The 26,354-nt window shown below is 41.4% G+C and overlaps 1 protein-coding gene across 2 annotated transcripts in view; it reads right to left on the bottom strand.

Moving 5' to 3' along the window:
- The window catches only part of PRKG1 (protein kinase cGMP-dependent 1), a 2,371,600-nt gene that overhangs the window by 76,557 nt on the left and 2,268,689 nt on the right, over positions 1-26,354 (bottom strand). For both annotated transcript variants that reach the window (XM_078642916.1, XM_078642915.1), the window contains exons 13-14: positions 18,239-18,380; positions 17,207-17,370 (exon numbers count right to left, since the gene is read on the bottom strand). In XM_078642916.1, the coding sequence (XP_078499042.1) occupies positions 17,207-17,370; positions 18,239-18,380 (306 nt within the window). The remainder of the gene's footprint in view (positions 1-17,206; positions 17,371-18,238; positions 18,381-26,354) is intronic.

Genomic DNA, 26,354 nt, shown 5'->3' with positions numbered 1-26,354 from the left:
TTGCCAAGGCACCCACCTTAGGTATGTTTGATCCTAACGAAAGAACCACTCTGACAACTGTCGCCAGCATTAAAGGCTTGGGGGCATCCCTCACCCAAACGGTTGGTGGATGTGAGAGAATAATTGCTTTTGCTTCCAGGGCGCTGAAAGAACCTGAGTCCAATTACTCTACAATAGAGAGAGAAGCCTTGGCGTGCTATTGGACAATAAATCATTTTAAATTCTTTTTGTGGGGAATCCCCTTTACCCTACGGACCGACCACAAGCCCCTAATCCCATTGTTTTCTACAAAGAACATTGAGAGGGCCACTCCACGCATTTCTAAATAGGTTTTGGCATTGCAAGGTTACAATTTCAACATGTGTTATGTGGCCGGTGTAAAACACACCATAGAAGACTGCATGTCACGGTTGCCCGTACATTGTGAGGACCACCTGTGCAGTTCACCAGAGGAGGTTATCCTCGCAGTTGAACACCCAGCCATCAATAAGGAGGAGTGGGAGAAAGAATCTCAAGAAGACCAAGTGTTAAGGGAGTTGAGGAGATTGATTGAGAAAGTGTGGCCTGAGAATAACAATGAGCTATCAGAAACTCAAAACATATTGGGTAGTATGAAATGAGTTATCCAACATGAATGGTCAGGTGTGCAGAGGGAATAAAGTTTTTCCTCCTGGTAGCATGAAGGAACGCATTATTGCTTTAGCACACGAAGGTCATCCAGGGAGAAGCATGACCAAGAGTAAGATCAGGCAGCACTATTGGTTCCCTATTGGTGAAGATCGCTGTCAAGGACTGTGAGGCATGTGGAAGATGTGACAAATCCAAGGTGATACATAAAGCACCACTCATTCCGGTGGGGGTACCGACTAAACCCTGGGACAAGCTGGGACTTGATATTATAGGCCCCTTAAACCTACTTAACACCAACCAGAGGTTTATGTTCGTAATCATTGATTATCACTCTCATTGGATCAGTACCAAGTTTGTACCTTCCATAACTACACTGGTTTTAATTGAGTTTTTGCAGGAGGTGTTCGCAAAAGAGGGAATACCAAGCACCCTAGTGACAGATAATGGGGTCCAGTTTACGTCTGATGCAATGAAAGAATTTCTATCTGAGTTGGCCATTTCACATGTAAGAACACCTTTTTACTGTCCCAAAGCTAATGGAATGGTAGAAAGAGTAAATAGAATGTTAAAGAACTCCATTCAAATGGCTGTTACCATGCATGGACCAGTAGAGGAAGCCATAAGGAAAACTCTATGGTCATATCATTCTTCCCCTAATGCTGTGACCGGAGTTTCTCCCTTCGTATCCCTTAAAGGGAGGAATCCGGGATCTAAACTCACCCCCAACTGGTTAAATGGAGGTATTCCAGTGTGGGTGGATAGAGATTCCGTGAGAGAGTAGGTGGACCGACATCAAGTTGATTACAAGACCAAAATCGACCAAAAATGGGGCACTTCCAATAGGAAGTTCCATGTTGGACAGTGGGTGGTAATCAAAAGACCTGTTATAGGACGTGCAAAAGTGTCCTCTTTCTCCAAACCAGCGAGAATACAGCAGGTAAACAATAACTCTGTGGTTTTGGACGTTGGCAGCACATGGAGTATGGACAATGTGAGTTGTTGCCCCAATGTGTGTGTTCCAATGACTGGCGGTAATGAGAACCAAGATGTTGTACTACTTGATGTTCAAGCCGCCAGAGAAACCAGAGTGCGTCAACCACCACGTTGGCAGGAGGACTAGGTGAAATAGCTGTAATGTTTGTGTATTGTTGCCTCCCTTGGAGGATATGTTCTACATCTATTGTTGTTTTCTATACAGAGGGAGATGTGTTGTAAATATCCTTCACTTAGATCGTAATGTGAATATGGTATGTCCCACTCACCCCTTCCCCCGTGTTGAAGTTAACTCAACCCATGGGATGTTGGTGGGGCGCTCATGTTAGAACGTTGTGTGAGGCTGGCAGCGCAGAGACCAGACGTGAAATAAAGCTGCTCTTTCTCAAGACCTGTGTAGCAGACTTATTCTAACAATAATATCAATGTTGGTTATTTCCAAAGTTGATTACTGTAACAGCTTATTGAATAATGCACGGGAAAAGGTTATTCGTAATCTACAGCTGATGCAAAACGCTTCGTTCTCCAAGGTGGCTAGACAACTTCATTGGCTGCCTATAAGAAGCAGAAAAAAATTCAAAACATTGTGCATTGCCTATAAGGCAATTCACAATATAAGGCCGGAATTTACTGCAGATATACACTCCCAACAGATCCCTGCGTTCATCAGGAGCTATCCTTCTTGTCGTCCCAAGAACCTATAGAACTAACTGGGGTAACAGAAGCTATGTAGTGGTCATTGCTAAGTTGTGGAATCCACTCCCCTCTCAGATCAGAGCCAGTCCTACTCTATTGTCATTTAGGAAACAAATAAAACGTGGCTCTTCAATTAGTGTCGTGTATTTCTATAGGTTCTGAATCGATCCCCCTATTCCTGACCCTATTCTGGTTAAACTACCTAGCTAGTTAACTAACAGTCAGCCCATGAGGCAAGAAATCCCCCATGATGCAGATACCGTTATCTGACGCAGTCACACTACGGCACAGGAACGTGTTATCTGATTAGGTCATAACGCTTGAGATCTAATTAGACAAGCGACATTCCTCCAGCCCCTGATAAGGCATACGACGTTCTCATAACAAATCAAACCTATGACAACCTGGATAATCCGTGCGGCCATTGTTTTGATTTCACAGAGAACTTTAGTAAAGAATGTGCTAACGAGCAAGTCGTATGACATCTTTATTGACGTACCTATGTCCATCCTTACGTCAATCCCGGCACCTTTAAGGTATAAATATTGCCGACCTTGCCCTATGCAAACACGCGTGGTGACAAGACGGAGCAGCCATACTTGCCGAAGCCGAGAGCAGAAGCAGACCCCGCAGGCAGCAGCCCCGCCTTCCTGACGCGCTGAGAGACGCGCTGCTATCTCAAGCCGAGAGACCCAGCACCGGCGTTTCTGGGCAGCCCTCGCAGGCAGCCTGGAATATCGAGAGCAGAGAAAGAGATACCATTCCTCATTCATCCTAAATTCCAGGTACAGAACTGAATAACCCCTCCTAGAGAATTCTTTAGTTATTCACTTGGCAAAAACAAACTTAACTTAAACTGTAACTTTCTATTCCCGCCCACGTATTAGACTTAGGTCAGGTACACGGGGTAGGCGTATTTAGAAACACCAGTTGAGCACGTTTAGTCAAATGTATATGTGTATGTAAATATATTTTAATCATTTTAAAACATCATATGGCTCAGAAACCATATCAATGTTTTTACAGTATTATTTTATACTATTGCTTTTAATGTATGCACTTTACTTAACTATAAGTATTGCAATAATATCGATCCATTTCTCTTGTACGAGAAAAGAGACTGATCAATAAATAACACCTTTTATTGAACACGCCCGTCTCTTCCTTTTCTCTACATTCTGATGAGACTAAGAATGCACGTACTGACTGAGTAAAATAATTGCCTTGTGCTCACACGACTCTTGAGATTGACTCTTGATTAGGGGAGAGCAAAGTTGTCATGTTCTATGGTTGTCAGAAACTAAATCCCTTCTTGTCTAATCAGGGGAGTTAATCCTTCCTTGAACATTCGAGAAAGTTTCTAGCGAACTCTGAGCTTAGCTGGCAAACCCAAAAATTAAGTCTAGCATCGACAGTAGTAGACCTAGTTAACGTCTGGCCTAGGCCTTTACTGCTGTAGGTACTATTCCAATGCGCAGAGCCTATTGGGAAAATAGGAGCTACACTACATGGCGCCCAACGCGTTTGGAAAGGGCGATAAAACTAACGTAAGACATTTAGAGTAACTCAGTCGTGCTTTCTCACTCAGACCCCTTTTCCCAAATACTCCAAAGACGTCTGGAGTGGGTGAAAGGTTATAATATCCTCCAAAACCTCGCAGGAGGGAACTCCTATGTATGGTTCTTGGTCTAGTCAACGTTGAAGGATAAACAGTGTTCCAAAATATTGTGCATCTAATCTCTGTTTCCATAAAGAAACCTGATCTGCAAATAAACATAATACCATCCTGTCAGCAAAATGGACAGCGATGAAGAACGAGAGGTTACTAGATTAGCTACTGAAATAGCAGATGCTGATGCTACCATGCAAGCAGCAGACGCGGATATAATACTCATTCCGGTCGCCAAAAGGAGATCTATAACCTTAAAACTTATAGAAAATGGACTGACACCTAGAGGTGGCACAGTCATATTCGTAATCGAGGCACACGAATATCGGCAGACAGAGGTATACTATACATGGATACATTTTCCAGCTGCTAATACTATAACAAAGTACTTCCACTATTACAAAGTAGAGGAACCTCCTAATGAGTACACTCCTTTCGAGGAGGTGGAAGTACCACTCAAATTCCAAGAGCATTTGCTCTTATTTGATGGCGCCCTAAAACATAATAATCACATTACAAGGCTCGGTCCTTTAGGAAGACCAGGAGCAACGTGGCCGGTCCTAGCCGGATACACACCATATCCAGACATCGAAAGAATGCCTGCAGCAGAGCTGTTAATACAGCTAAAACAACTACTAAAAATTCACAGACAATTAGTTCAGTATGTAATGCTGACTTCAACAATTCAGCCAGCGATTAAACTACCACAGCTGACCCCTCACCAGGGGAACACAAATAAAATTACACCACAGAACATCCAATCCTGCCTAGGTAAAGTTCCAGCTAAACGGGAACAAATACCATTCTGGTTGGCACAGAAAATTACCCAAATAGAGGCGGTGTTTCCTGACACCACCCCATTAGAAAAACACAGGATTCTGACTATATGTCTCCCAATGGGAATCGCACCACACATTGAGGACTGTGACACTTGGGGTACAGTCTTTGCTTCCATCTACACAAAAACGCACGGTGTTCCATCCATTTCGGTAATACCAGATGTGCTAAAACAAATTCAAGATGAATACGGTCCAGAACCTGCTTTAACTCTTGGTATGAAATTACTAAAAGACTTCAAGCAGGTCTCGGCTATATTACTAGCCAACATAAAGGGTGAAGCAGCAAACGTGGCGATCCGCCAGAGGTTAAAAGAGACAGATATAGCAGACCAACCAGCTGAAATTGCCAGAATCATAGAAAAATCCTATGAAGAACTAGGCAGAGATAGTCTAGGTGGAATACCAGTAAAACCGCAACTGACTACAAGTCCAGAAAAAATGTTTTTTAATAATAATAATAATTCACCAAAAAAGAACTGGGATGGGAACAAACAATCCAATCCCAAAGAAAAGAAATTCCAGTCCAGAGGAAGGTCTCCTAGGCGAAGAGAGAAATCTCCAAACCCGAGACAAAGGTCACCCCAGAGTGAACCCTCTGGGAATAGATATAACATTAGAAATAGGGATAATATTAAAAAACCTGATAGATATCAAGACATTGATACACGTCCCTCTCAATCTTTTCAGAATTCCTCGCAGAAATCGGAAAGAAGAGGACGATCAGAAGAGCACGCCAAGTCCAAAGACAAGGAACCTGCTCAACTGAAAAAGAAATCACAATTTCCAAAAAAGAAGGTAGCCAGTATCAAGGTAGTTAACAATGCCGAGAATACTGAGGACACAACTGAAAAACGGAGAGTGGGCTCAGACAATGCTAGACAGCGCAGCAGAGGTGAGCATAGCTCGCAAAGTCCTTATGAATCATCTGGAGACAGTGGACACGAATGAATACCTTCAAGTGGAAACTGCAGATACCAGAGTTAGCAAGCCCCACAAAATATACGAGATAACATTACGTATAGAGGGAGATAAGACTAGGAAAATAAGGGGACTATTTTGGGATAACCTCTCAAAGGGTTATGACATACTTTTAGCTGAAAAAGACTGGCCACCAGAGTTTGTCAGGGAGTGCCCTCATGGCGAAGAAGTAATTATGCCTGCCTTCTCGAATCAAATCCCGATTCATAAAAAATACACACTTGCTAGAAAGTGGGCAGTGGCCTTAGCACCTGCTTTATATAAAAATCATGTAGGATGGGATGAGGATTCTCCTCCTCACAAAGTCCAGTTAAAATCACAACCAACTGCACAAAGGCAGTACCCAATTAAGCAAGAAGCTAAAAAACAAGTAAATGAAATACTAGATCAGCTAGAATACCAGGGGGTGATTGAAACTTGCACCTCACAAATGAACAATCCTTTGTTTCCGGTCTCCAAACCAGACAATTCATATCGTCTAGTTTTGGATTACCGACACCTTAACACAGGTTGCAAAACTTTTGCAGTGCAAAACTCACACAGTGCTGCACTAATGAATAACATAGTGCGCAAAAAATACAAAACTACCTTGGACATCTCCAACGGATTCTTTTGTCAAAACATAGCACCAGAGAGCAGATATTTAACAGCTTTCTCAGTAAATGGCACTCAAAAACAATTCTGTCGGTTAGCCCAGGGGTACAAGAACAGCCCGGGGGTATTCTCAGCGAGAGTAACAGAATTACTACAACAATGTGATGATGAAGCATTATCTTATGTCGATGACATTTACTTAACAGATGATGACTTGGAAACTCACTTGAAAAGAGTGAACACCATAATACTTGGTTTCGCTGCAGAGGGTTACAAATTCAACTTCAAAAAATCCAGAATTGCCCATCTGAAAATCCAGTACGGAGGATATGAATTATCAAGTATTGCCTGGTTGACAGTCTTTTAAGAACTAGAAGAATTGGAAAATCTAAAACATGAAAAGACGTATCCTCTGCCAATCGACATTCTGCCTCTACGACATTACGCCTGTGTAATCTATACAGACGGACATGCTCAACCCTCCGTTTGGGGAGAACATGCATACAATCCCACATGTGAGATCACAAAAGAAGTGTGGCGCGGAGGTAAACTAAGACCTCTATTAACAAAATCACACTCAGTAGAAACAAATTCAGAACTGCAAACTGAAATAATAGCTTTGAAAATGGCGCTAGATAATGCGGATCGCGAATTCCCGACACTTATAGTGTCAGATTCATATTTCTGCGTCAAAGCATATAACAAGGATTTGCAGACATGGATTCAGAACGGTTACAAAGATGACACAGATGCACCAATAAAGCAGAGACTTCTCTGGGAACAAGTAGCTCTTTTGAAGAAAGAACTACCAAAGACTCACGTGACTCACTCACTGAGTCATCAACGTGATGGCGTTCACGTTGTGGGGAATTCATTGGCTGAGACAGCCGCAGCGGCAGCCACTAAATCGGCTCCCGTAGATCGAAAAAAGCATACATTAAAATACATTGACGGTGAAACATTGCTGGCGGTGAAAACGTCATCAAAAGGCGACTGCTCAGCATTACCGATCAACTATCCACTCAATTATACATACATAATCGATGCAAACTCCGTCCCTTTTGCTCGAATCCCTGGAGTGGGGGATAGAGTGATTCCAAACATGGACAGGAGAAACTTGTTAATCGCAGACGCACACATGGGCGAGGGTCACAGACACCTTAAATTAAAAGATTCTCTGGAAGATTTACAATCACGGTACTGGTGGCCAGGCATGAGCCTCCATCTTACCATCTTTGTAAAAAACTGCCCAAACTGCAACAGAGATCGCAGTGGGGAGAGAAGCAGTTTAATACCTCGTCGTATCAAGGCAGATAATATTACCAGCAAAAAGAATGGCTTGCGATTAACATATACAGGCTAGTTCCCACTTATAATGTAGATCCACAGCACTCAGCTGACGTCCGGACTGTTATACAAGATTTGCGAGTCTAAATGGCATATACGCTAAGAGCATGCTACGTTCGACCATTTTTTTCTTTTTCTCAGGCAATCCAGCCTGGGGGGGGAAAGAATGGCCAAATGAGCACAGCCCAGCGGGAATCTTCTCACTTCCTTCCTGAGGGTATGGGATGGTGTAAAGAAAAAACCAAGACAGAAAGCAATCTATAATAGAAAGGATATTAGGTTCGGGAGCTGGGTGGGTCAAACATCTAATAAGTGTCCAACGTAGTCTAAATAACTTGCCAAGAAATTCTCTGAAGGGATTCAGTCCGTACGAATTATTATTCGGAACTAGGATGTTGATCTCTGACCTTGATAGTCAGACTTCAGTGGTAACAGAAAAAAGCTTTGATGTCAAAGACCGTTTGGCTATTTTGCAGGACTTAAACAAAACAAGAAAAGACCTGAGCAACATACAGTTGAAACAACAGCCAACAACCACTGAAGAATCACCACCTGTCCCAGCAAGACCTGTCTGGATTCCAAAAGTCGGGGATCTAGTCAGGGAGAAGATCGCGGTAAAGAAGGAATTTGGGCCTTCTTACAGAAAAGCAGTTCCTGTCTTGTCTGTCAACGGGACAAGATCAGTTGTACTACCGCCACTTGCTGGAAAAAAGGAGAACCGAGTTGTATCCATCGACCTGGTAAAACCACAACATGTGGCCGATAACAAACAGTAGGCCAAGTGGACTCCCAATAAGTAGCAGAACACCAAGGTTTGCTACCAGTACAGAGGTCCTAACAAAGAGGCTCATCACATTCGAAACGCCTACAGAAGAACAACAAGGACTATGCAACAATGCAATAGAACTTAGACCTCTGAAAACCCAAATAAAGACATTTAGCAGAGACACACCAATCTATACTGAAGTACCAAGTGAAAATGCAAAAAACAAAAATCCTGAACCAATTGGAACAATTGACAGAACTGCATCCGGTTACTTCATCAACTTCGATGATTCCTCTGAAGGCTTCAGCGAACAAAAGACACAGCCATCATCAAAATCCTTTAAAGACAAAGCGAAGGAACTTTTGAAACAACTAAAAGAAACATATCTGATTTCTCCATGGATTGAATTTTGGGTGGGTTTTGGTGCATTTATCCTCATACTTTGGCTCATCATGGTATTTACTTTGGGACGCTTCATTGAGGGAAAATATGCTAAAATGGACACAGCAAGTCAGAACATCAACTTGGTCCTCAAACCACACACATCTTCACACGTCGAGAAACGAGAACTTTCTTCAGAACTTTCTTCAGCCAACTTCACAGCAATTCCAATACCTGGTGGGGCAGCCTGGGACAACACTGACTATGAAATTTATGGTCCGGTCGAGATCCTGAAATATCCACACCAAATTAAGATCTCTTTGAGTGACTTTGCAAAACCAAACTCATTTGCTGATGATTGGGACTTTGAAAGTATAAACAATATGATGTCTGACTTAGTAATGTCTGCTAAATTTACAAAGCATGATTATTTGCAAGGTTCTACAAATTATGATAGTATGTATTGCTATAACCACTATGGTAACCATTTCTTGCATAAATCTGCACAACCTAGAAATGTTTTAAATTTTAATCAATGGGAACATTGTGCTACACCTCCAAAAGGGAGCTCTAGAACCGTTTATGACAAATATTCATACTTTCAAGGTTTTAACACTAGTAATGCTGAAACATTTTATTATAAATTGTCAAACAAGACAGGGACCAAAACCATGATAACCAACACAAAATTGATTTATTCTGATTCATTCTTTGAAAAAATGAATACTTTTGGATTCGATTATTGGGACAAAAATGTTGATTTGAAAAGTGTTTGGGGTACAAAAGAATGGCAAGTACAGGGTATAGAAGCTTTGTTTAGAGCCTGCATGATCCCAGAACAAATGATATTTTTAAATGACACTGTTCAACAAACCACCTGTCTTGGCTTAGCCAAAATCAAAGATTTAAATAACCCGTCTATTCCAAAGCCAACAATGTTTAGCAATAACTCTGATACAGATGAAGAAATAGACATAAACCATATACTTAACCAAAACAGAACACATCCTGATTGGAAACAATGGTTGATCTGGCCCACAGATACAAATAACTGTCAAGATAGATTCCTGAATAAAACACAGGGTTTCAAAATGACCAGGCCAGACCCTAGATATCCCCAAAGACATCACCCAGGGATAATAACAACCTACAGTGTGGGCAAATTATGCCTTCAATGGCTACAGTCTTCCACACTGCCTGAAATTAAGCAACACCTAACTTTACTTACTGATGGTGCTGACTTGCGTGATTTCATACTGGGACCACGCAAACAGCGTCAAAAGCGTTTCATAGCAGCCTCTGTATATGCAGCATACAATGAGGCCTGGAAGGTTACTCAAATTGAAACAGCAGAAAGAATACGGGAAATTGACCGTATTAATTTGGAAAAATCACTTTCTGTGGTGGACAATGGGTTAATGACTCTGTCCTCCAGAATTTTTTCATTGGACAGCATTGTGTCTTCAGCAATCGATATATTATCGCAAGACTTACTGTTATTACAACATGGACAGTCACAATTGCGTTCCATTGTACAGCTTGGCTGGACGTTACAAAATCTTCGTTCAGGCTATGTGCCTTGGTGTTTAATCAACACAACGTCACTATTCCAAATCTTTAACCTTACTGATAGACAAATCGGTATGGCGCAGAAGGGTGCTGATTATACAATCTTGAGCATTGAAAAACTAGAAAGATTACCAATGACAATGTCAGAACGACCTGTCAGTGAATGGATAATCCACGGAATCATAAATATTCCAATCTCAACCTTCAGGTTTCAATACTGCCAAAAATATATACAGGCTGGCATGTACGAGAAATTGGGAAAGGGGTACCTTAAAACATCTTGGAACCTGCCCTATTCACATGCATGTGTCAGTAACAAAGGACAGAAAGTGTTTCTTAGTGGCAACAATTGTGCTATGTCACTAAGCGGCACGCTTCTGTGTAAAGGTATTAGTTTGCACGGAGCCTGTGAAGGGAATTCATACAACCTTTCATGTCACCAGCAAGGCGCACCTGCAACTGAAATAGAACCATTCTTTCAAAGACTCTATAATGGGAGTTACATTCTTATTGTAGACCGCAGATGTTGTAGTCTTATGCCCGGGACTCCTTATCTCGTCACTACGACGGCGAAGGTCAAGTGCTGTGGACGTTCTTTGTTCCCCAGCTCCTTTCCAGACAGGGAGGCAAGGGCATGGCCCGGTTTGAAAATTACTTCTATTCGAATAGACACTTTAAGCAGAATGAAAACAGTGCTTCTTCAGACGCCTACAAGGCTCACGTCATCAAAAGAAACGTATGATCTACAAGTCGCAAGGACGACTGCAGAGATACATACATTATTATCAACTAATTCCCCCGTACATTTCGCGGAAATCCTGAGCGAAATCTTAAATATTTCTGATACCACAGGGGTCTCAAAGGTATTTAAGACAGTATTTTCGATGGCATTAACACCATTCAAAGCCATACTGGGTATTTTTCCAGATTTCGTCCATTCGATTTTTGGCGGACTTCCCCTGATCCTGGGACTAATTGCAGGAATCCTATTCCTAGTCCTTATTTTCCGTTATGGCAACCCATGTCACAGATCAAACTCTCGCGACAATGGAAGATACGATCCTAGCCATTGGATACCGGGACCGGATATCAAAAATCCTGGGACTCTCCCGGCTTAGAGACCTGAACATGACTTGGTTTCTATCATTTCGACCAATGTGGCAAAGGTGTGTTTTACCTGTACTAAGGTGTCTGCTATGCGGAGAAGAATGCGTGTTAGACACCTGTCTGACACTACAATCGGATGCGCCGGTGGATGCAGATACACTGCTGGTTCCTACCAAGGTTCACGCTTTGTGCTGCCCTCAAAGGCTGCCAATTCTGATGACGGCATTCCTGGAATCTTCACCACTGCGATTGAAGAGTAGTGAAGTTCAAGATGAAAGCAGCATCGAACAGGTACGACCTTCTGTCAGCAATGCAAATCAGAATGTCAATGCAGACAATCATGCGCATGAATGCATGGTTACCCCTATTTCCGACTTAGTGGAACTTTCCCATGAAGCTGTTGACAGTTTTTTCGAAAGCCTGAATGATATGATGTTCTCTCCGGAACAGAAATAGAGACTTTTGAGTAAACTCGCACACGGCGTTCCCTGAATCCGGCCTTCAACTTAAAAAAAAAAAGTCACATGAACAATTACAATCCAGTTCACGGACAGCAACTTTTTTCAGCAAGCCCTTAAAATATTTTTCTATATATTTTTTCCCCGGGACACTGACCTTCTGCTTAAAGTAAGAAACTATTCCTAGAGAACTAAGATTTCTATTTTTTTAGATACTTTATAGACTTTATATAGACTTTAGCTGCCCGCTGGTATGTTCACAATATATTTTATGTGATGAAATGGTTTCGACTTTTTTTCTGTATAGCCATATTAAGAGCCATTTCATGTGTATTTCTCATATACCAACAAGCACTAATGCATAACAATGCGTGTTTACTTTTGCATTTAATTCATAGCTTAAGTGCATACAATATATATGACTGCAATTTTTCAGTATATTTGAAAATTTCAAAATGCATTTATGTATTTTGGGGTGGTAAGGTATACACTATACTCTATAGTATGTTGTACTATGTTATACTATGCATAGATTAGTAGATATGACCATAGTTAGCGTGGAGTGGGTGTCGTGTATTTCTATAGGTTCTGAATCGATCCCCCTATTCCTGACCCTATTCTGGTTAAACTACCTAGCTAGTTAACTAACAGTCAGCCCATGAGGCAAGAAATCCCCCATGATGCAGATACCGTTATCTGACGCAGTCACACTACGGCACAGGAACGTGTTATCTGATTAGGTCATAACGCTTGAGATCTAATTAGACAAGCGACATTCCTCCAGCCCCTGATAAGGCATACGACGTTCTCATAACAAATCAAACCTATGACAACCTGGATAATCCGTGCGGCCATTGTTTTGATTTCACAGAGAACTTTAGTAAAGAATGTGCTAACGAGCAAGTCGTATGACATCTTTATTGACGTACCTATGTCCATCCTTACGTCAATCCCGGCACCTTTAAGGTATAAATATTGCCGACCTTGCCCTATGCAAACACGCGTGGTGACAAGACGGAGCAGCCATACTTGCCGAAGCCGAGAGCAGAAGCAGACCCCGCAGGCAGCAGCCCCGCCTTCCTGACGCGCTGAGAGACGTGCTGCTATCTCAAGCCGAGAGACCCAGCACCGGCGTTTCTGGGCAGCCCTCGCAGGCAGCCTGGAATATCGAGAGCAGAGAAAGAGATACCATTCCTCATTCATCCTAAATTCCAGGTACAGAACTGAATAACCCCTCCTAGAGAATTCTTTAGTTATTCACTTGGCAAAAACAAACTTAACTTAAACTGTAACTTTCTATTCCCGCCCACGTATTAGACTTAGGTCAGGTACACAGGGTAGGCGTATTTAGAAACACCAGTTGAGCACGTTTAGTCAAATGTATATGTGTATGTAAATATATTTTAATCATTTTAAAACATCATATGGCTCAGAAACCATATCAATGTTTTTACAGTATTATTTTATACTATTGCTTTTAATGTATGCACTTTACTTAACTATAAGTATTGCAATAATATCGATCCATTTCTCTTGTACGAGAAAAGAGACTGATCAATAAATAACACCTTTTATTGAACACGCCCGTCTCTTCCTTTTCTCTACATTCTGATGAGACTAAGAATGCACGTACTGACTGAGTAAAATAATTGCCTTGTGCTCACACGACTCTTGAGATTGACTCTTGATTAGGGGAGAGCAAAGTTGTCATGTTCTATGGTTGTCAGAAACTAAATCCCTTCTTGTCTAATCAGGGGAGTTAATCCTTCCTTGAACATTCGAGAAAGTTTCTAGCGAACTCTGAGCTTAGCTGGCAAACCCAAAAATTAAGTCTAGCATCGACAGTAGTAGACCTAGTTAACGTCTGGCCTAGGCCTTTACTGCTGTAGGTACTATTCCAATGCGCAGAGCCTATTGGGAAAATAGGAGCTACACTACATTAGTAGCCTTTTTTTCATCTAGGCCATGGTCCTTCCTTCTAGAGCGCTTAGCGCTCAGACACCTATGGGTATTTACGCACTTTAAAAGTTGTTTTAACGCAACATATGCCAAGCTAATGTGGAGGCCACCGATGCTAAAAATGGAATGTTGCCAGTGGCAGCTCCTTACATTTGAAAGTGGTGGGGCAAAGTATTTTGCCCCACTTACATGCACTGTGAAAAACCAGTAGTGTCCATAGGCTCAAGGATTTCAATTCACCAAAATGCCATGGGTAGTGGAAGTGACATTACCATTTGACCTTGATTTTCACTCGCACACACATTCACTTATACACACACTCTCTCTTCCATAAGCACACTCTCACCTGCAAGCATGCACAAACATACATTTAAAATCTATTACTTACCTTAGCTGCCAGATAGAATCATATTCCAGCCAATTGTACTCCATTGAATCTTATTACACTAATAGTATAGTGTGATTGAAAACAAGGAAAGTGGAGCCCCGACCGACTTCCATAAGGATGAGCTGCCCCTGTGTTCCTGGCACTAATTTTACCACCCTTGAGTCAAGGGGTCACAAAGACAGCATCAGGGGTTGCAAGGGAAAAGCCAGGGTTTGCAGCTGCAACCCCATGGCGACCCCTACATAACATTCATGCATAGGCTCAAGATCAAAGCTGTCAATCATGGTCTGTTATACACATTGTTTAAAATGGGACACACTTGAGAGCTCTGTAGTTTAGGTGAAGGCAGTGTGAGTTTCTCACAATGCCTGTAAGTAGGCCCAAAAGAATTTTTAATAAAAAAAAGAAAAGGGATACATACCAACTGCCGTGGTTTTCCTCTCCAGCAGGCTGTGGTGCTAAGAGGGCGTGGGGTCCCAGAGTAAACTCCAATAACTAATCCAGATGCTGCTCTCATGCTGCTAATATTAACCAGCATGAGAGGATTTATTGAAGTGGGCTGGCTCAGTGCTTAATCAATGAACTTTGATAATTATGTATGGGAGTGTGTATTCTGGACCTTAGTTACTCCCAGACCCTCCAATTTCTATTATTCAGCACTCATTAAGGCACTGGGAGCGTGTGCCTACTCTCTGCCCAGTTGTCTAAGGCAATTTGGGTTGTAGAGTTTTAAAGTGCGCATGTTAGGCTGACCATCAGAACACATCCGACCAAACAGACATGTGCACTTTAAACTGGATTAGCCACCACTTCCCTTGGACTTACCTCAGACTGGCTTCACTGAAAAATAAAAAGGTATTAAAATTGTTTTATTACCATTTTATTTTTCATGTTTGCTGCACTTGTAGCGGGGGGTGGGGTGATGTCTTAATAAAGGAACTGCCGCTGAAACTTTCATGCACAGCCTCGCTTAAAAAACAAATAAATTTTGATGAATTTTAAATAATATGAATCACTAAGGTCCTCCACAGTCAAAATGGACACATTTAAACAGATAGACATTTTGGGCCCGATTCACAAAGGTAAAGTCAGATGAAAGTCAAACTTCACGTCTTTCGGTATTCATAAAGGGCATTTACTACTTGTATTAACAAGTAGTATATGCCCTTTTTGAATACTGAAAGTCGTACAGTTAGACCTTAATCTAACTTTTCCTTTGTGAATCGGGCCCCTTGTTCCCAAACAGATTCATACCTCATGCATAGACAGATTTCACATTAGGATTGACAAGGCAGGCAGACATTTCATCCACTTTACATTCCTCGCTAATGTCAACGTGCAACAGTAATGGTTCTCAAACTGGGAAAACATGCACTGTATCACGGAAGGCTCAGTTCAAGTGCACATGAGCATCCATTTTTTCATGTCTTAGTTACATCTTTCCCACTCTTCCATGGCATAGAAAATCGTCTTCAGAGTTCAGCATTTTTCCAGGTGTGCCATTGTATTTAGACGGCCTAACTGCCTACCATTTATCAGAGAAAGCACGAATGTGCAATTTCTCTAGGACAATGGTTGTGTTAGTGCCCTTGCACAGTAGCACTACTGCTATTACGTTCTATATTGTTTTCCAGTGTATTGTCACAACTGCATTTGTCTAGTGTCTAATTTGCCCTTTGTGCATGTGATAATACATGTCATGCATGTGCTAAGACATTTGGGGGAATATTTACAACTAAAGTGGCGGAAGGTGGCGTTAAGCCAAGAAGGCTAACGTTTCGCTCTGTCACTTTTGAAACGAAGGGCTGCATTGTATTTACAACAATACGGTGCAGCCCAGTGTTTCTGCCTTCTCTGTCCCAAAATGTAGCTGCTTAGTACCAACGCAGACACTCTTGCACCATAGTGCAAGGGTACCTGCATTATGGGAAATTATTGTTTATGTGTACGAAGGTGCCCCTTCCTGCACACAAACAATCATAAATGGTGATTTGTAACTTCTGCAGCACACATAGAATTTGTAACTCGTAACTTTAAAAATGATTGTTTATGTGCAGCAAGGGACACCTTCCTATACATAAACAATCATACATGGCGTTTTGCTGCTTCTATGTGTGCTGCACATGGCAGCACACATAAAAACAGCAAAAACAAGTAGAAATAAGGCATTTCTGCTCGATTCGCCTGTTTAAGACTAGGTTTGCCCTGGTATTAATTTTGCCGTTGCCCCATGTTCACGCCACTCTTGTAAACATGGGGCAGAATCAAAATCAATGGGTGTTGCGGCGGAACGCCCACCTAAACACCCATTGCCCACCCCTTTCATGCTAAGTATAGGGTGAAAGGATGTCTTATTCACAAGGCGGCGTTAGGCCACGTTCAGTGGCTTAATGCCGCCTTGTGTATAATGCGTAGCCCTTTGCAAATATGCCCCTTGGAGCCTCTACGAACACATTTAGTGTGCATGCACAATCTTCATGTGTAGTGAACTTGAAGAAAAGTAGAGGACCAGAAAACGATTTTGCTTAAGTGTCTTACATGAGTCAAACGTATTCGCACATATTCACAGTTCCGTATTCACAGTTCCAAGATACAGCCCTGGTATTTTAAATATCCATGAGGAGACCTTCATCTCAATATAGACGTATAAAGTCACAACTCACTTTGACCTTCTAAGGTTTTCCGCTCATTTTGCTTCGCTGTTGTGTTTTCATGTCCATTAAAATAGCACTCCATACAGCCTTCATCATTATAATGAAAGTGACAAAGGCAGACATGTCTTGCAGTGATCTGCTCCTTAGTTAGCTTCAGTTGCTATGGTAATGCCCATACCTGCCAGTCAGAAGCTCATACATTAAGATGCCCAGTGACCAGTAGTCGGCTGAAATGTCATGGCCTTTGTTCAGGATGATCTCTGGGGCTACATACTCTGGAGTTCCACAAAAGGTCCATGTTTTCTTTCCAAATCCTATTTTCTTTGCGAAGCCAAAATCGACCTGAAAGAAGCAAAATTCTATGAACACATTGAAGAGCTGACCTGCGTTTGGGTCCTTACTAAGTATAGGCAATATCTACTTACAGCAAACGCTTCTCCCCTGGCACACGCATGCACACTCAGCACCAGAGAAAACAAATACATTATGTTCACAATCATCATTCTTTTGCATATTTCATTAATTTCTGTGATTAAGAACGTTCTAATATTTGATATAAACAGTGGATAGTTACAAATACTATACAATTCATTTTCTTTTAGATATATGTAAAAATTGTGAAATTCACACATTTCTGTTATGTGACTTCAATACACATTTTCACGATTTTTCCTGCATGTTCCAGCAGAAACTGTGTCATAGAAGCAGAAATTGTTTCATGGGATGCATTTGTTTCATATCATTCCCCTTGTTGTTATACCGCACGAACTATGAATGTGAACTCATGGTAAATATTCATGAGAGAGACTTTGTCAAGTTAATTTTGCTAAATGTTCTCTCGCGCGTCTATAAAAATACCCCCCCCCCCCCGAAAAAAGTCTGGATTTTGCAGGCACCTACTTCTAATGTCACCATAGAGGTCTTCTCTGATACATAATATTCTTAAAGGATTGTTCTCAAAATGTTAAGTTGCTTTTCTGAAATATTGAAAATGTAAAGGAAATTTAAAGACAAGCTTGGAGGTTGTATACAAGCTTATTCTTTAAATTTAGCCCCCGTACTTTTATTTAACTGTTTCATTTGCTTTCATGGCTGTGGTGAGCAGGGATAGCGACTGTGAAATAAAGAGAATTTTCCTGATGACGGCGTCAAAGGCATTGACGGAAGGAATGTGGATGCGTGTCAACTGAATCTCCTCTGTGCCACTCACCAGCTTGGCGTATCCTCGATGATCCAGAATGAGGTTTTCTGGCTTGAGGTCCCTATAAATTATTCCTTTGGAATGCAGGTATGCAAATGCCTCTACTACGCATGCTGTATAAAATCTAGTAGTCGCATCTTCAAACGAACCTCTGCAAGAGATGTTGAGAACAGCAAATTAGAGAACATAAGGCTTTTTGATTGAGAAGTTTGACCAATGTACTTTGCAAATAGAGTCAGAGATATTTGACATTCAACATATCAAATGTTGAATGGCCTTAGGCCAGCAGCACACGGCTGTCTAAGGATGAGGAAAAACACTCGGAAGAGCACAATGAGATTGAATGTCTGACGTACTGACTCATGGACAATGATGATGATATCACACAGAGGACCAATGAAATGTTTCCTTGATTTAATACATGTGTTTCAAGTAGTTTGTCTGGCAATTATCAAAGTGTATGTCTTTATTGATAGATGTCTACACAACATCCCAAAGGATATTACTTTTCAAATCTACAAAGAAAACATGTTATATTGTGAAGGGAGACCATAACTCAATTTGTTACACCAAGATACCCTGACTGGCTGGTGGTCTACACTGATTTGCTTAGAAACCGATTTTCTGGTTTGCATATAATTTAAACGCAATCACTATTCTGTAGGGTGTCATATAAAGAGGCATAGGTTGTCGGGGAGGCATGGAGCAACAATACATTTATCAGTCCCCCAAAGTTGGCATCTTTGCGATGTGGTGCCAAAATCAGTCTAAAATGGTTTCTGATAATCTACAGAAAATATTTCCAATTTTTTTGCAGAGCAAAAATTGAGTACCTTGCTATTTGTTGCATTTCAACCAATCAAAACCAGAATAACTATATCCTTGATTGGCCATCTTTTTTTCAGGCCCTTTGCACAGTCTGCTATATAGCGAAAATACGGGTAATTCTGCACATTATTTAGCAAGACAACGCTGGTGTGGGCCACTGCTTTCCTTAATTTGCCTAATTCTCTTTGTTAACTGTAGTAGAGAAAAAATGCACCAATTTCCTCCTCTGCCCCCTCCTCCGCTTACTCTCACTTCTGATTACAATAGCCCATTGGAAGATAACGTACACATACAATCAGCGTGGCAAACAGATTAATTGAACAGTAAAGATAGAAGCTGAAAAGGTGAGTTAAAATAATTGAATATTTGTGTCTCTGCTGGTTTCGCGACATTTTTACCAAATTAAGAGGCGGCACTGAACCCCACTTGAATCAAATATCCTTTTTTTTTTAGATATTCTAAAATCGCACTTGACAGCTCCACTATATTGTAACACATTGAAGCAGATGTTCTACAAAAAGAGGTGTAAACTATGTTCTAAACATACTCTATTTTATACACAATTGAAACTCAAATAATTTCAGATGATGAGTCTACACCATAGGAAAAAGTATTGTTGATCCCTGGGGTAGGGTGTTTATATTTACAAAAACCTGTAAAACACCTACGTCGTGGATTGTGCAAGTGAACTGTGGGCTTTAACCATTGGACGAGCTTCCAAAAGGAATTTGACACAAGCCACTAGAATAATCAACCAGGACTCAATAACATGCCCATATGTCTTTGTGAAAACAAGGGTTGAAAATCTACCTCATCTCTGTTTTTTTTCCCCTGGAAACCCACCAGTCCTCAAGTTCATGTGTCACCAGATAAGTGTATATGCATGGCAGATGTACATCGAAGACAAGACAAGTTTGTACGGTGACCGCCAAGAATGGAGGTGAAGTTCAACAAAATCATGGAAAAAAACCTTCAAGTTTGATGTCTGCTACCAGTATGGGCAGCATTTCAGCAAGCCAGCCATTTGCCATACAATTACTGCTGATACTGCTCGCGGTAAATATAATTATGCCTTCACAGCAGAACCCTTTTAATGTACAGTTTAATGTATGAGTCTGCTCTTACTGGCACGGAAAGAGGAGCGATTATCAAATTTATAGCAGCTGTGCTTCTGGCAAGATGGAAATACATACTGGTATCAGACATACTTGGCCCAATTCAGTGGACTGCACAGGAATGTGGCCAGCAATGGAGGTACACATCTCCACTCTGGGATAGTTGAGCAGATGTATCACGGCACGGCTGACACATTTCCAGCACGCTGAATTGGCTCCACAATGTACAGTTAAAAATAAAATACAATAAAACGCCAAACAGAATAAAATTCATACTTATAACCAATTTGAGTTATTCCTTGTGATGCTTTGCTGTTGGAATGTTGTCAAAGGACAGTTTTTTGGAAAGAGCAGAATGCAGAGAATAAAAACATGACTTCTTCAACAGGACCCACTTTGAAATGTGTTCTTCATTTCTTACAATTTACATCAGAAATAATGTTTATAGTTTCATATTTTTGTTGAAGCAGCTAATTGCCCACCTTCCCTTTTGTATGCATTCACATATAATTGGTTTCTCTGCTATGTATGTTATATGAAAAGCAGTTGATTGTCTGTGGCAGTGATTTTTAACCTTTTAACTTTTGAGGACCCCTAAAAAAAAATCACTCCTGGAAGCTAGGACCCAAGACTTTTTTCCCCTACATCATTCTGAAATCCTTTGTTTTTACATTTCACACATCATCACTTTCTTCTTCTGCACCCAACTTTTATTCTCCCCTTTTGCACTTACCTTCATGCATCTGACTCACTTCACATTCTCTTGCACACTGCACAAAGGCCAAGGATTGGATTTCAAGTAGTCTGAACACATTAATGACCCACTCCTAGGCTCTGTGAGAAACTCGCACTGCCTTCAGCCTCAACTCCAAACCTCTGAGTTATGGCCGGTTAGAAACACCCACCCACAACCTGAACTCATAGAGACACATACAAGAGACCCAGGTCACAGCACGCACTTGAGCTGGAAAAAACACAAATGCTCCTAGGGAAGCAATTAAAGTAAAATGTGAGAAGTACAAACATAAACTTTCTTACTGACACAGAATACCTTATTTTGAGTAAAAACCATTGGCCCTAGTTTCCCCAGGCAGCTCGGCTAGCGCTTGCCACTCTAGCCCACTGACCCTCTGGGAACGTGTTGCAGACCCCTGGGTGTCCTTGGCCCGCGGGTTAAGAACCACTGCCCTACGGCTTTACCCCACACAAATGTACAGGTTATACTATGGGAGTCCATAAATCACCACATGTAAACCATTTATAAACATAGTATATTTATGAGCATAAAACAGCATAAACAAAATATGTTGCCGTCTAATCATCACATCCATACATCTGATAAAGAGTAGCTCCTCCCAGGATGGTCCTTTTTCGAAAAATGTATCAGGGGAAATTTAAAAGATGATATGTTATTTATTATGCCTTTATGGGAACTTTTTGGGGTAGAATGTTTGTATTTCAAGTACAAAACGAGTGTGGCCATCAATTTGGTATAGACAGGGTCAGCACCAGCTACCCATGACTTGCTGTTTAGGAAGCATGGAATTGCTCTTGCTGGTCCAGACCTCAGGAGTTGAGAAAGCAGCAGCATGGAGAGAAAGTTAGCTGGTCACTGAAAACCCTGTTCACTTTCTGTAATTTTCTCTACCTTTTTCCCACTGTTTCATCAGGAGCAAACAAGACGCTGCTGAGGAGCTAAGTGTGAAAAAAGAGCCACCACTCTGAAGTTATTTGTGCTCAAGGAGTGCATGGTGTCATTTTCTTTACCACTGGCATTTCTGTGAATAGGCATCCATGAGAATGAGTTGTGAGTAGCAGACATCTCGACACTGTACATGTACAACAATATTAGATTGCCCTTTGTCAATCAGAGAGCATTAACCCTTTCAGTGCCTCTCCGCTGCATTTAAAATAGTAATATAGTGTTTTTTGTTGCCTTTGTGCATATGCATGTGACCTTAAAAGAGTAAGGTGATTGCAAAGTTGGGGGTGCTAGTCCTACATATTTGGGAATAATGCGTCACACACAGTAGTATGGTACTGATAACTGGCCCAGGTCACGTCTGCTCAGCCCCTTTTATTAGCTGGGTCACTTGACTGGTGATGCTTGTGATGGGTGGGTGTAAAGTGTATTCACAGCATACTCATGGAACACTAGAATGTGTCCAGCAGGATACTACAGTGATAACTTACAGATAATATAGCCAGGGTAAAAGTAGTTACTTTGGCAATGAAAGGGTTAAGACCAACACTGATGACTGTAAATGGAGAAAAAAGTTTATGTTACAGTTGATCTATAGGTTTGTGTTCATATTTGTGTATTTTAGTTCCAGAAGGCTCAATGGAACACAGCCCCAAGGCTTTTGTAGCAGAGTTCTTCAAGATTGCTTATGCTGGATAAAGCGGTGCCTGCTATTTTTTTTCCTTGAGTAATATAGACATTGATATAAAATATCTATATCATGTCATGAGGTGCGACTCGCTTCGCCAAAGAATGAAATGATGGAAAACCACTGAAACCACTGTCGCCTAAGAGAATTAGAATGGTGTTTCCCTTTACTGGAAACGTACACAATGTTCCGCAGAACTGAAGTCAAGGACACATTTGGGGTTTAGTGATTTGAAAGGTTTAGTTACATTGAAAAACATAGACCGTATGCTTCTGATTTCACCAAAAGCTTCTTCATCCCTGTTTATAACAGTCGTCGTCATTCTCTAAATCAGTTTATAAACTATAGATTAACATTGGTGTATGTGGGTCACTGCTTAGGTTTCTGCAGTGCAGAATTCTATGTTTTAGAAGATAACTATTAACAAATTTAATGGCATCTTTACTGTGCCATTTTAAATGTAAGTGACATTTGTCTGTTGTGGCTTTCAACTCCTCTGCAGGAAAGCAGGGTTATTCAATGTCATCGCCTTGTAAAGAAGCGGCTTTGCCACAATTAAGTCAAAGCCCTTCTAACGAAGGCGATGGCAGCTACTGCTTCATTCCACATTGTTCTGAAAAAAAGTGATTATTTGTCCAGGCATCCTTGGCCTGGTCTACCCCCGACTTTTTGCCTTCAGACTTCCTGTTTTTGCTGACTTCGTTTTTGCTGTTGTTAAGCCTATACACACTTTGCCACTGCCACTGTTCCTTAAAACATGGTAACATTGGTTAATCCCTATTTAATTTACTTATAAGTCCCTAGTAAAGCGTACTACATGTGCCCAGGACTTGTAAAAGACTTGCTACTAGTGGGCCTGCAGAACTGATTGTGCCACCCACTTAAGTAGCCCTTTACACATGTCTCAGACTTGCCATTGCAGTTTTAACCTGCCAACCTGCCAAAATAAACATTTTGCCAGGCCCAAACCTTCCTTTTACATATAAGTCACCCTTAAGGTATGCACTAGACAGCCCCAAAGAAAGGGTGCAGTGTATTTAAAAAGTTGGACATGTACTTTTAAGTTTTACATGTCCTAATAGTGAAAAACACTTACATTAATTTTTACCTACTGCAAGTTCTATCTTTCCTATAAGATAACATTGGAGTTGCCATATTACATTTTATAAGTATCATTTCCCAAAGGCAAGAGAAACATGTTTCATATTTGGTGTCTCTAGAATCCTAATTTATGATGAAGTCATATTTTAAATTACAGTCCTGAAAATGTCACTTTTAGAAAGTTATATGGCAAATATAAACATTGATACATGTATAATTCAGGAAATAATGGACTGGATTGTAGGAACTCCAAAGGAAATTTAGGGGTGTCTTTTTGATTGTATATGATACATTGGTTTTGTACTGTATTTACGTTTGTATGAAATTATGTCATATTGATGTTTGTGAAAATTGTTGGTATTGTATAATGTGATAAATGTGGTGTCAATTGTTGATGTATGTAAGTATGTAAATGTCACTAGATATGTGTTCAACTAGAAGGATGTGAAGTCCTTATATAATTAAAAAAAAAAGAGTTGTTTAAAAAATAGGGTAAATAAATAACCCAATCACTAAAGGAATATCGAGTGGTTGTCACAATACATCAATTGCTATAATTGATTAGGGTACCAGGTCCCCCCTTATTGTTGTATTTATAAATGGCCCTACCTGGGTCCTGTCTTATGGGCCTGACCTCTTTGGTTTTTCAACTTTTAGAAAGTTGGCATTTTCTCCCCTTAACCATTTGGTGTCTGCAGCCTGTCACAGATTTCATGACTGAGTGTAGTTGGCAGTTGGGCTTTGTGTGTTCCTCCTAGAGACCCACATCCAAGTAGAGCTTAGGTGTGACTGGATGGGCTATCACTGGCAGGGACTGGGTGTGGCCACAGCCTCACTTAAACCTGAATAGACCGTGTCTTGTCTCCACACTAAGGGTTGAATACTTCCTGTAGTTAATCTGGAGCCAGGGCAGGCAGGCAGGGTATATGTGCAATCCAAAGGCATGCCTCTAGAAGCTTCTCCTCTACTTCACAGGCACAACTGTATATAAAAAAGGACCTCAGACTCCACTACTTCAGTACACCACTGGACCTGTGGATACTCTGCCAGGAAGAAGGAGAGCTGTGCTGCTACAAGGACTGCCACTCTGCTGGACTGCTGCTCTGAAGAAACTGCTGACCTGATGTTCTGACCTGCTGCCCTCTTGCTTGGGTGAGAAGGACAGGACCTGCATCACTTGAATGCAGAACCCAGACTGACTCCAAGGGAAAGTTAGCTGACCTCCTCATCTGAAGCCTTAGGGACATAACAGGCTTCCAACAATCTTGCATCTGCACCTGGACTCTGCCATCTGTGAGTCTACCCTGCCAAGTGGTGTCACCCCAGACCTGGACAATGGAAGTGGGCCTAAGGTGTTTTGCCAGCCTATGTGGATCCTGCTTTGTACTGCAACCCTGAGCCAAATTGACACATATCTGCTGCTGTGTGGATTGGACCCATTGCAAAGCAGCCCGCATTGCCTTCTGAACCGCCACTGTGCGACACATCCTCAGTGCAGGCTCTCACATCTCTCATTGATGGCAGCCTCGATGATGACGCCGGACTCTGCATCGCAGTTTTCAAGCTCTTTGGAACCGACGCATCACCCCGACTATGCATCACATCCCCAATGCCGAACTTTGCATCGCAAGCCTCATCCATGGGATCCTCAACATCGAGGTAATCTCGCAGCATTTCGAAACTGATGCATCGCCTCAGCTGAGTGATGCATCTTCAGCACAGATCCCCTCAACGTTCTGCAAACCAGAATTAAAGGTACTCTGTTAAGCGAGCCTAACTGAGTCCCTGTAGCTGACCTGCGATCCATCGCAGTTTGCCTGATCTTGTGACTTTGCCCTGGCCCAGCACAACCAGATCTCCATAGTTGACGGTTTGGAACTATTTTCTCTAAAAACATTACAATTCAATATCTCTGGGTCTACTGATTTTTGTCATTTCAGTCTTGTTTTATTTGTTAAATGAATCTTTATATCTCTGTCTGAGTGTGGGAGCCTTTTGTGTGGTATTGCACAAACACTATACATATTGCTTCTAAGTTAAGTCTGACTGCTCTGAGCCAAGCTACCAGGGGGTGTAGCACAAGTTGATTTGGGGTTTGGATTGTGGTTGCTGCTTGATCAGGGCCCACACTCCAGTCAATCAGTAATGCAATTTTAAAAGTAATGGACTCTGTAAATGTGTGCTGCTCTGGGAAGGAGACACTCTAAAGAGAGACAGGGGTCTACACTACAGATCACCAGTTTGAAAGATAAATGGAGGAAATGTAAAAGAGGAAGCTAGAGAATGGAGAGTTCTTTTGTTCGGGTGCTTTACCGTGAATTGAACTTTATTTATTTATTTATTTTATTTATTTTAACGACTTGTAGAGCGCCTGGTGACCCGAAGGCATCCCCGCGCTGTAATGATTTGGATATCCAGATGAGATGGAGGAGAAAAAAAAAAAAAAAAGAAAAGGGGGGGGACGTTATTTCGGAAATAGAAGTGTTTTCAATTTTTTTCTGAAAATAAGATAGCTGGGTTCCAGTCTGAGGGTACGGGGGAGTGAGTTCCATCCGGTGGAAGCTTTCACAGAGAAGCGTCGGCCTCCAGTGCGTGTCTTTTTAAATTTGGGGATGTTGGCTAGATGTTCATTCTCGGACCGCAGGGATCTGGGAGCTATATAAGGAGTTACCAGGTCGCTGAGAATCGGAG

This window comes from Lissotriton helveticus, chromosome 5_1 (genome assembly GCF_964261635.1).
Source record: "Lissotriton helveticus chromosome 5_1, aLisHel1.1, whole genome shotgun sequence".
In the NCBI taxonomy this organism is placed as follows: Eukaryota; Metazoa; Chordata; class Amphibia; order Caudata; family Salamandridae; genus Lissotriton; species Lissotriton helveticus.
This window is presented reverse-complemented; position numbering and strand designations above follow the sequence as displayed.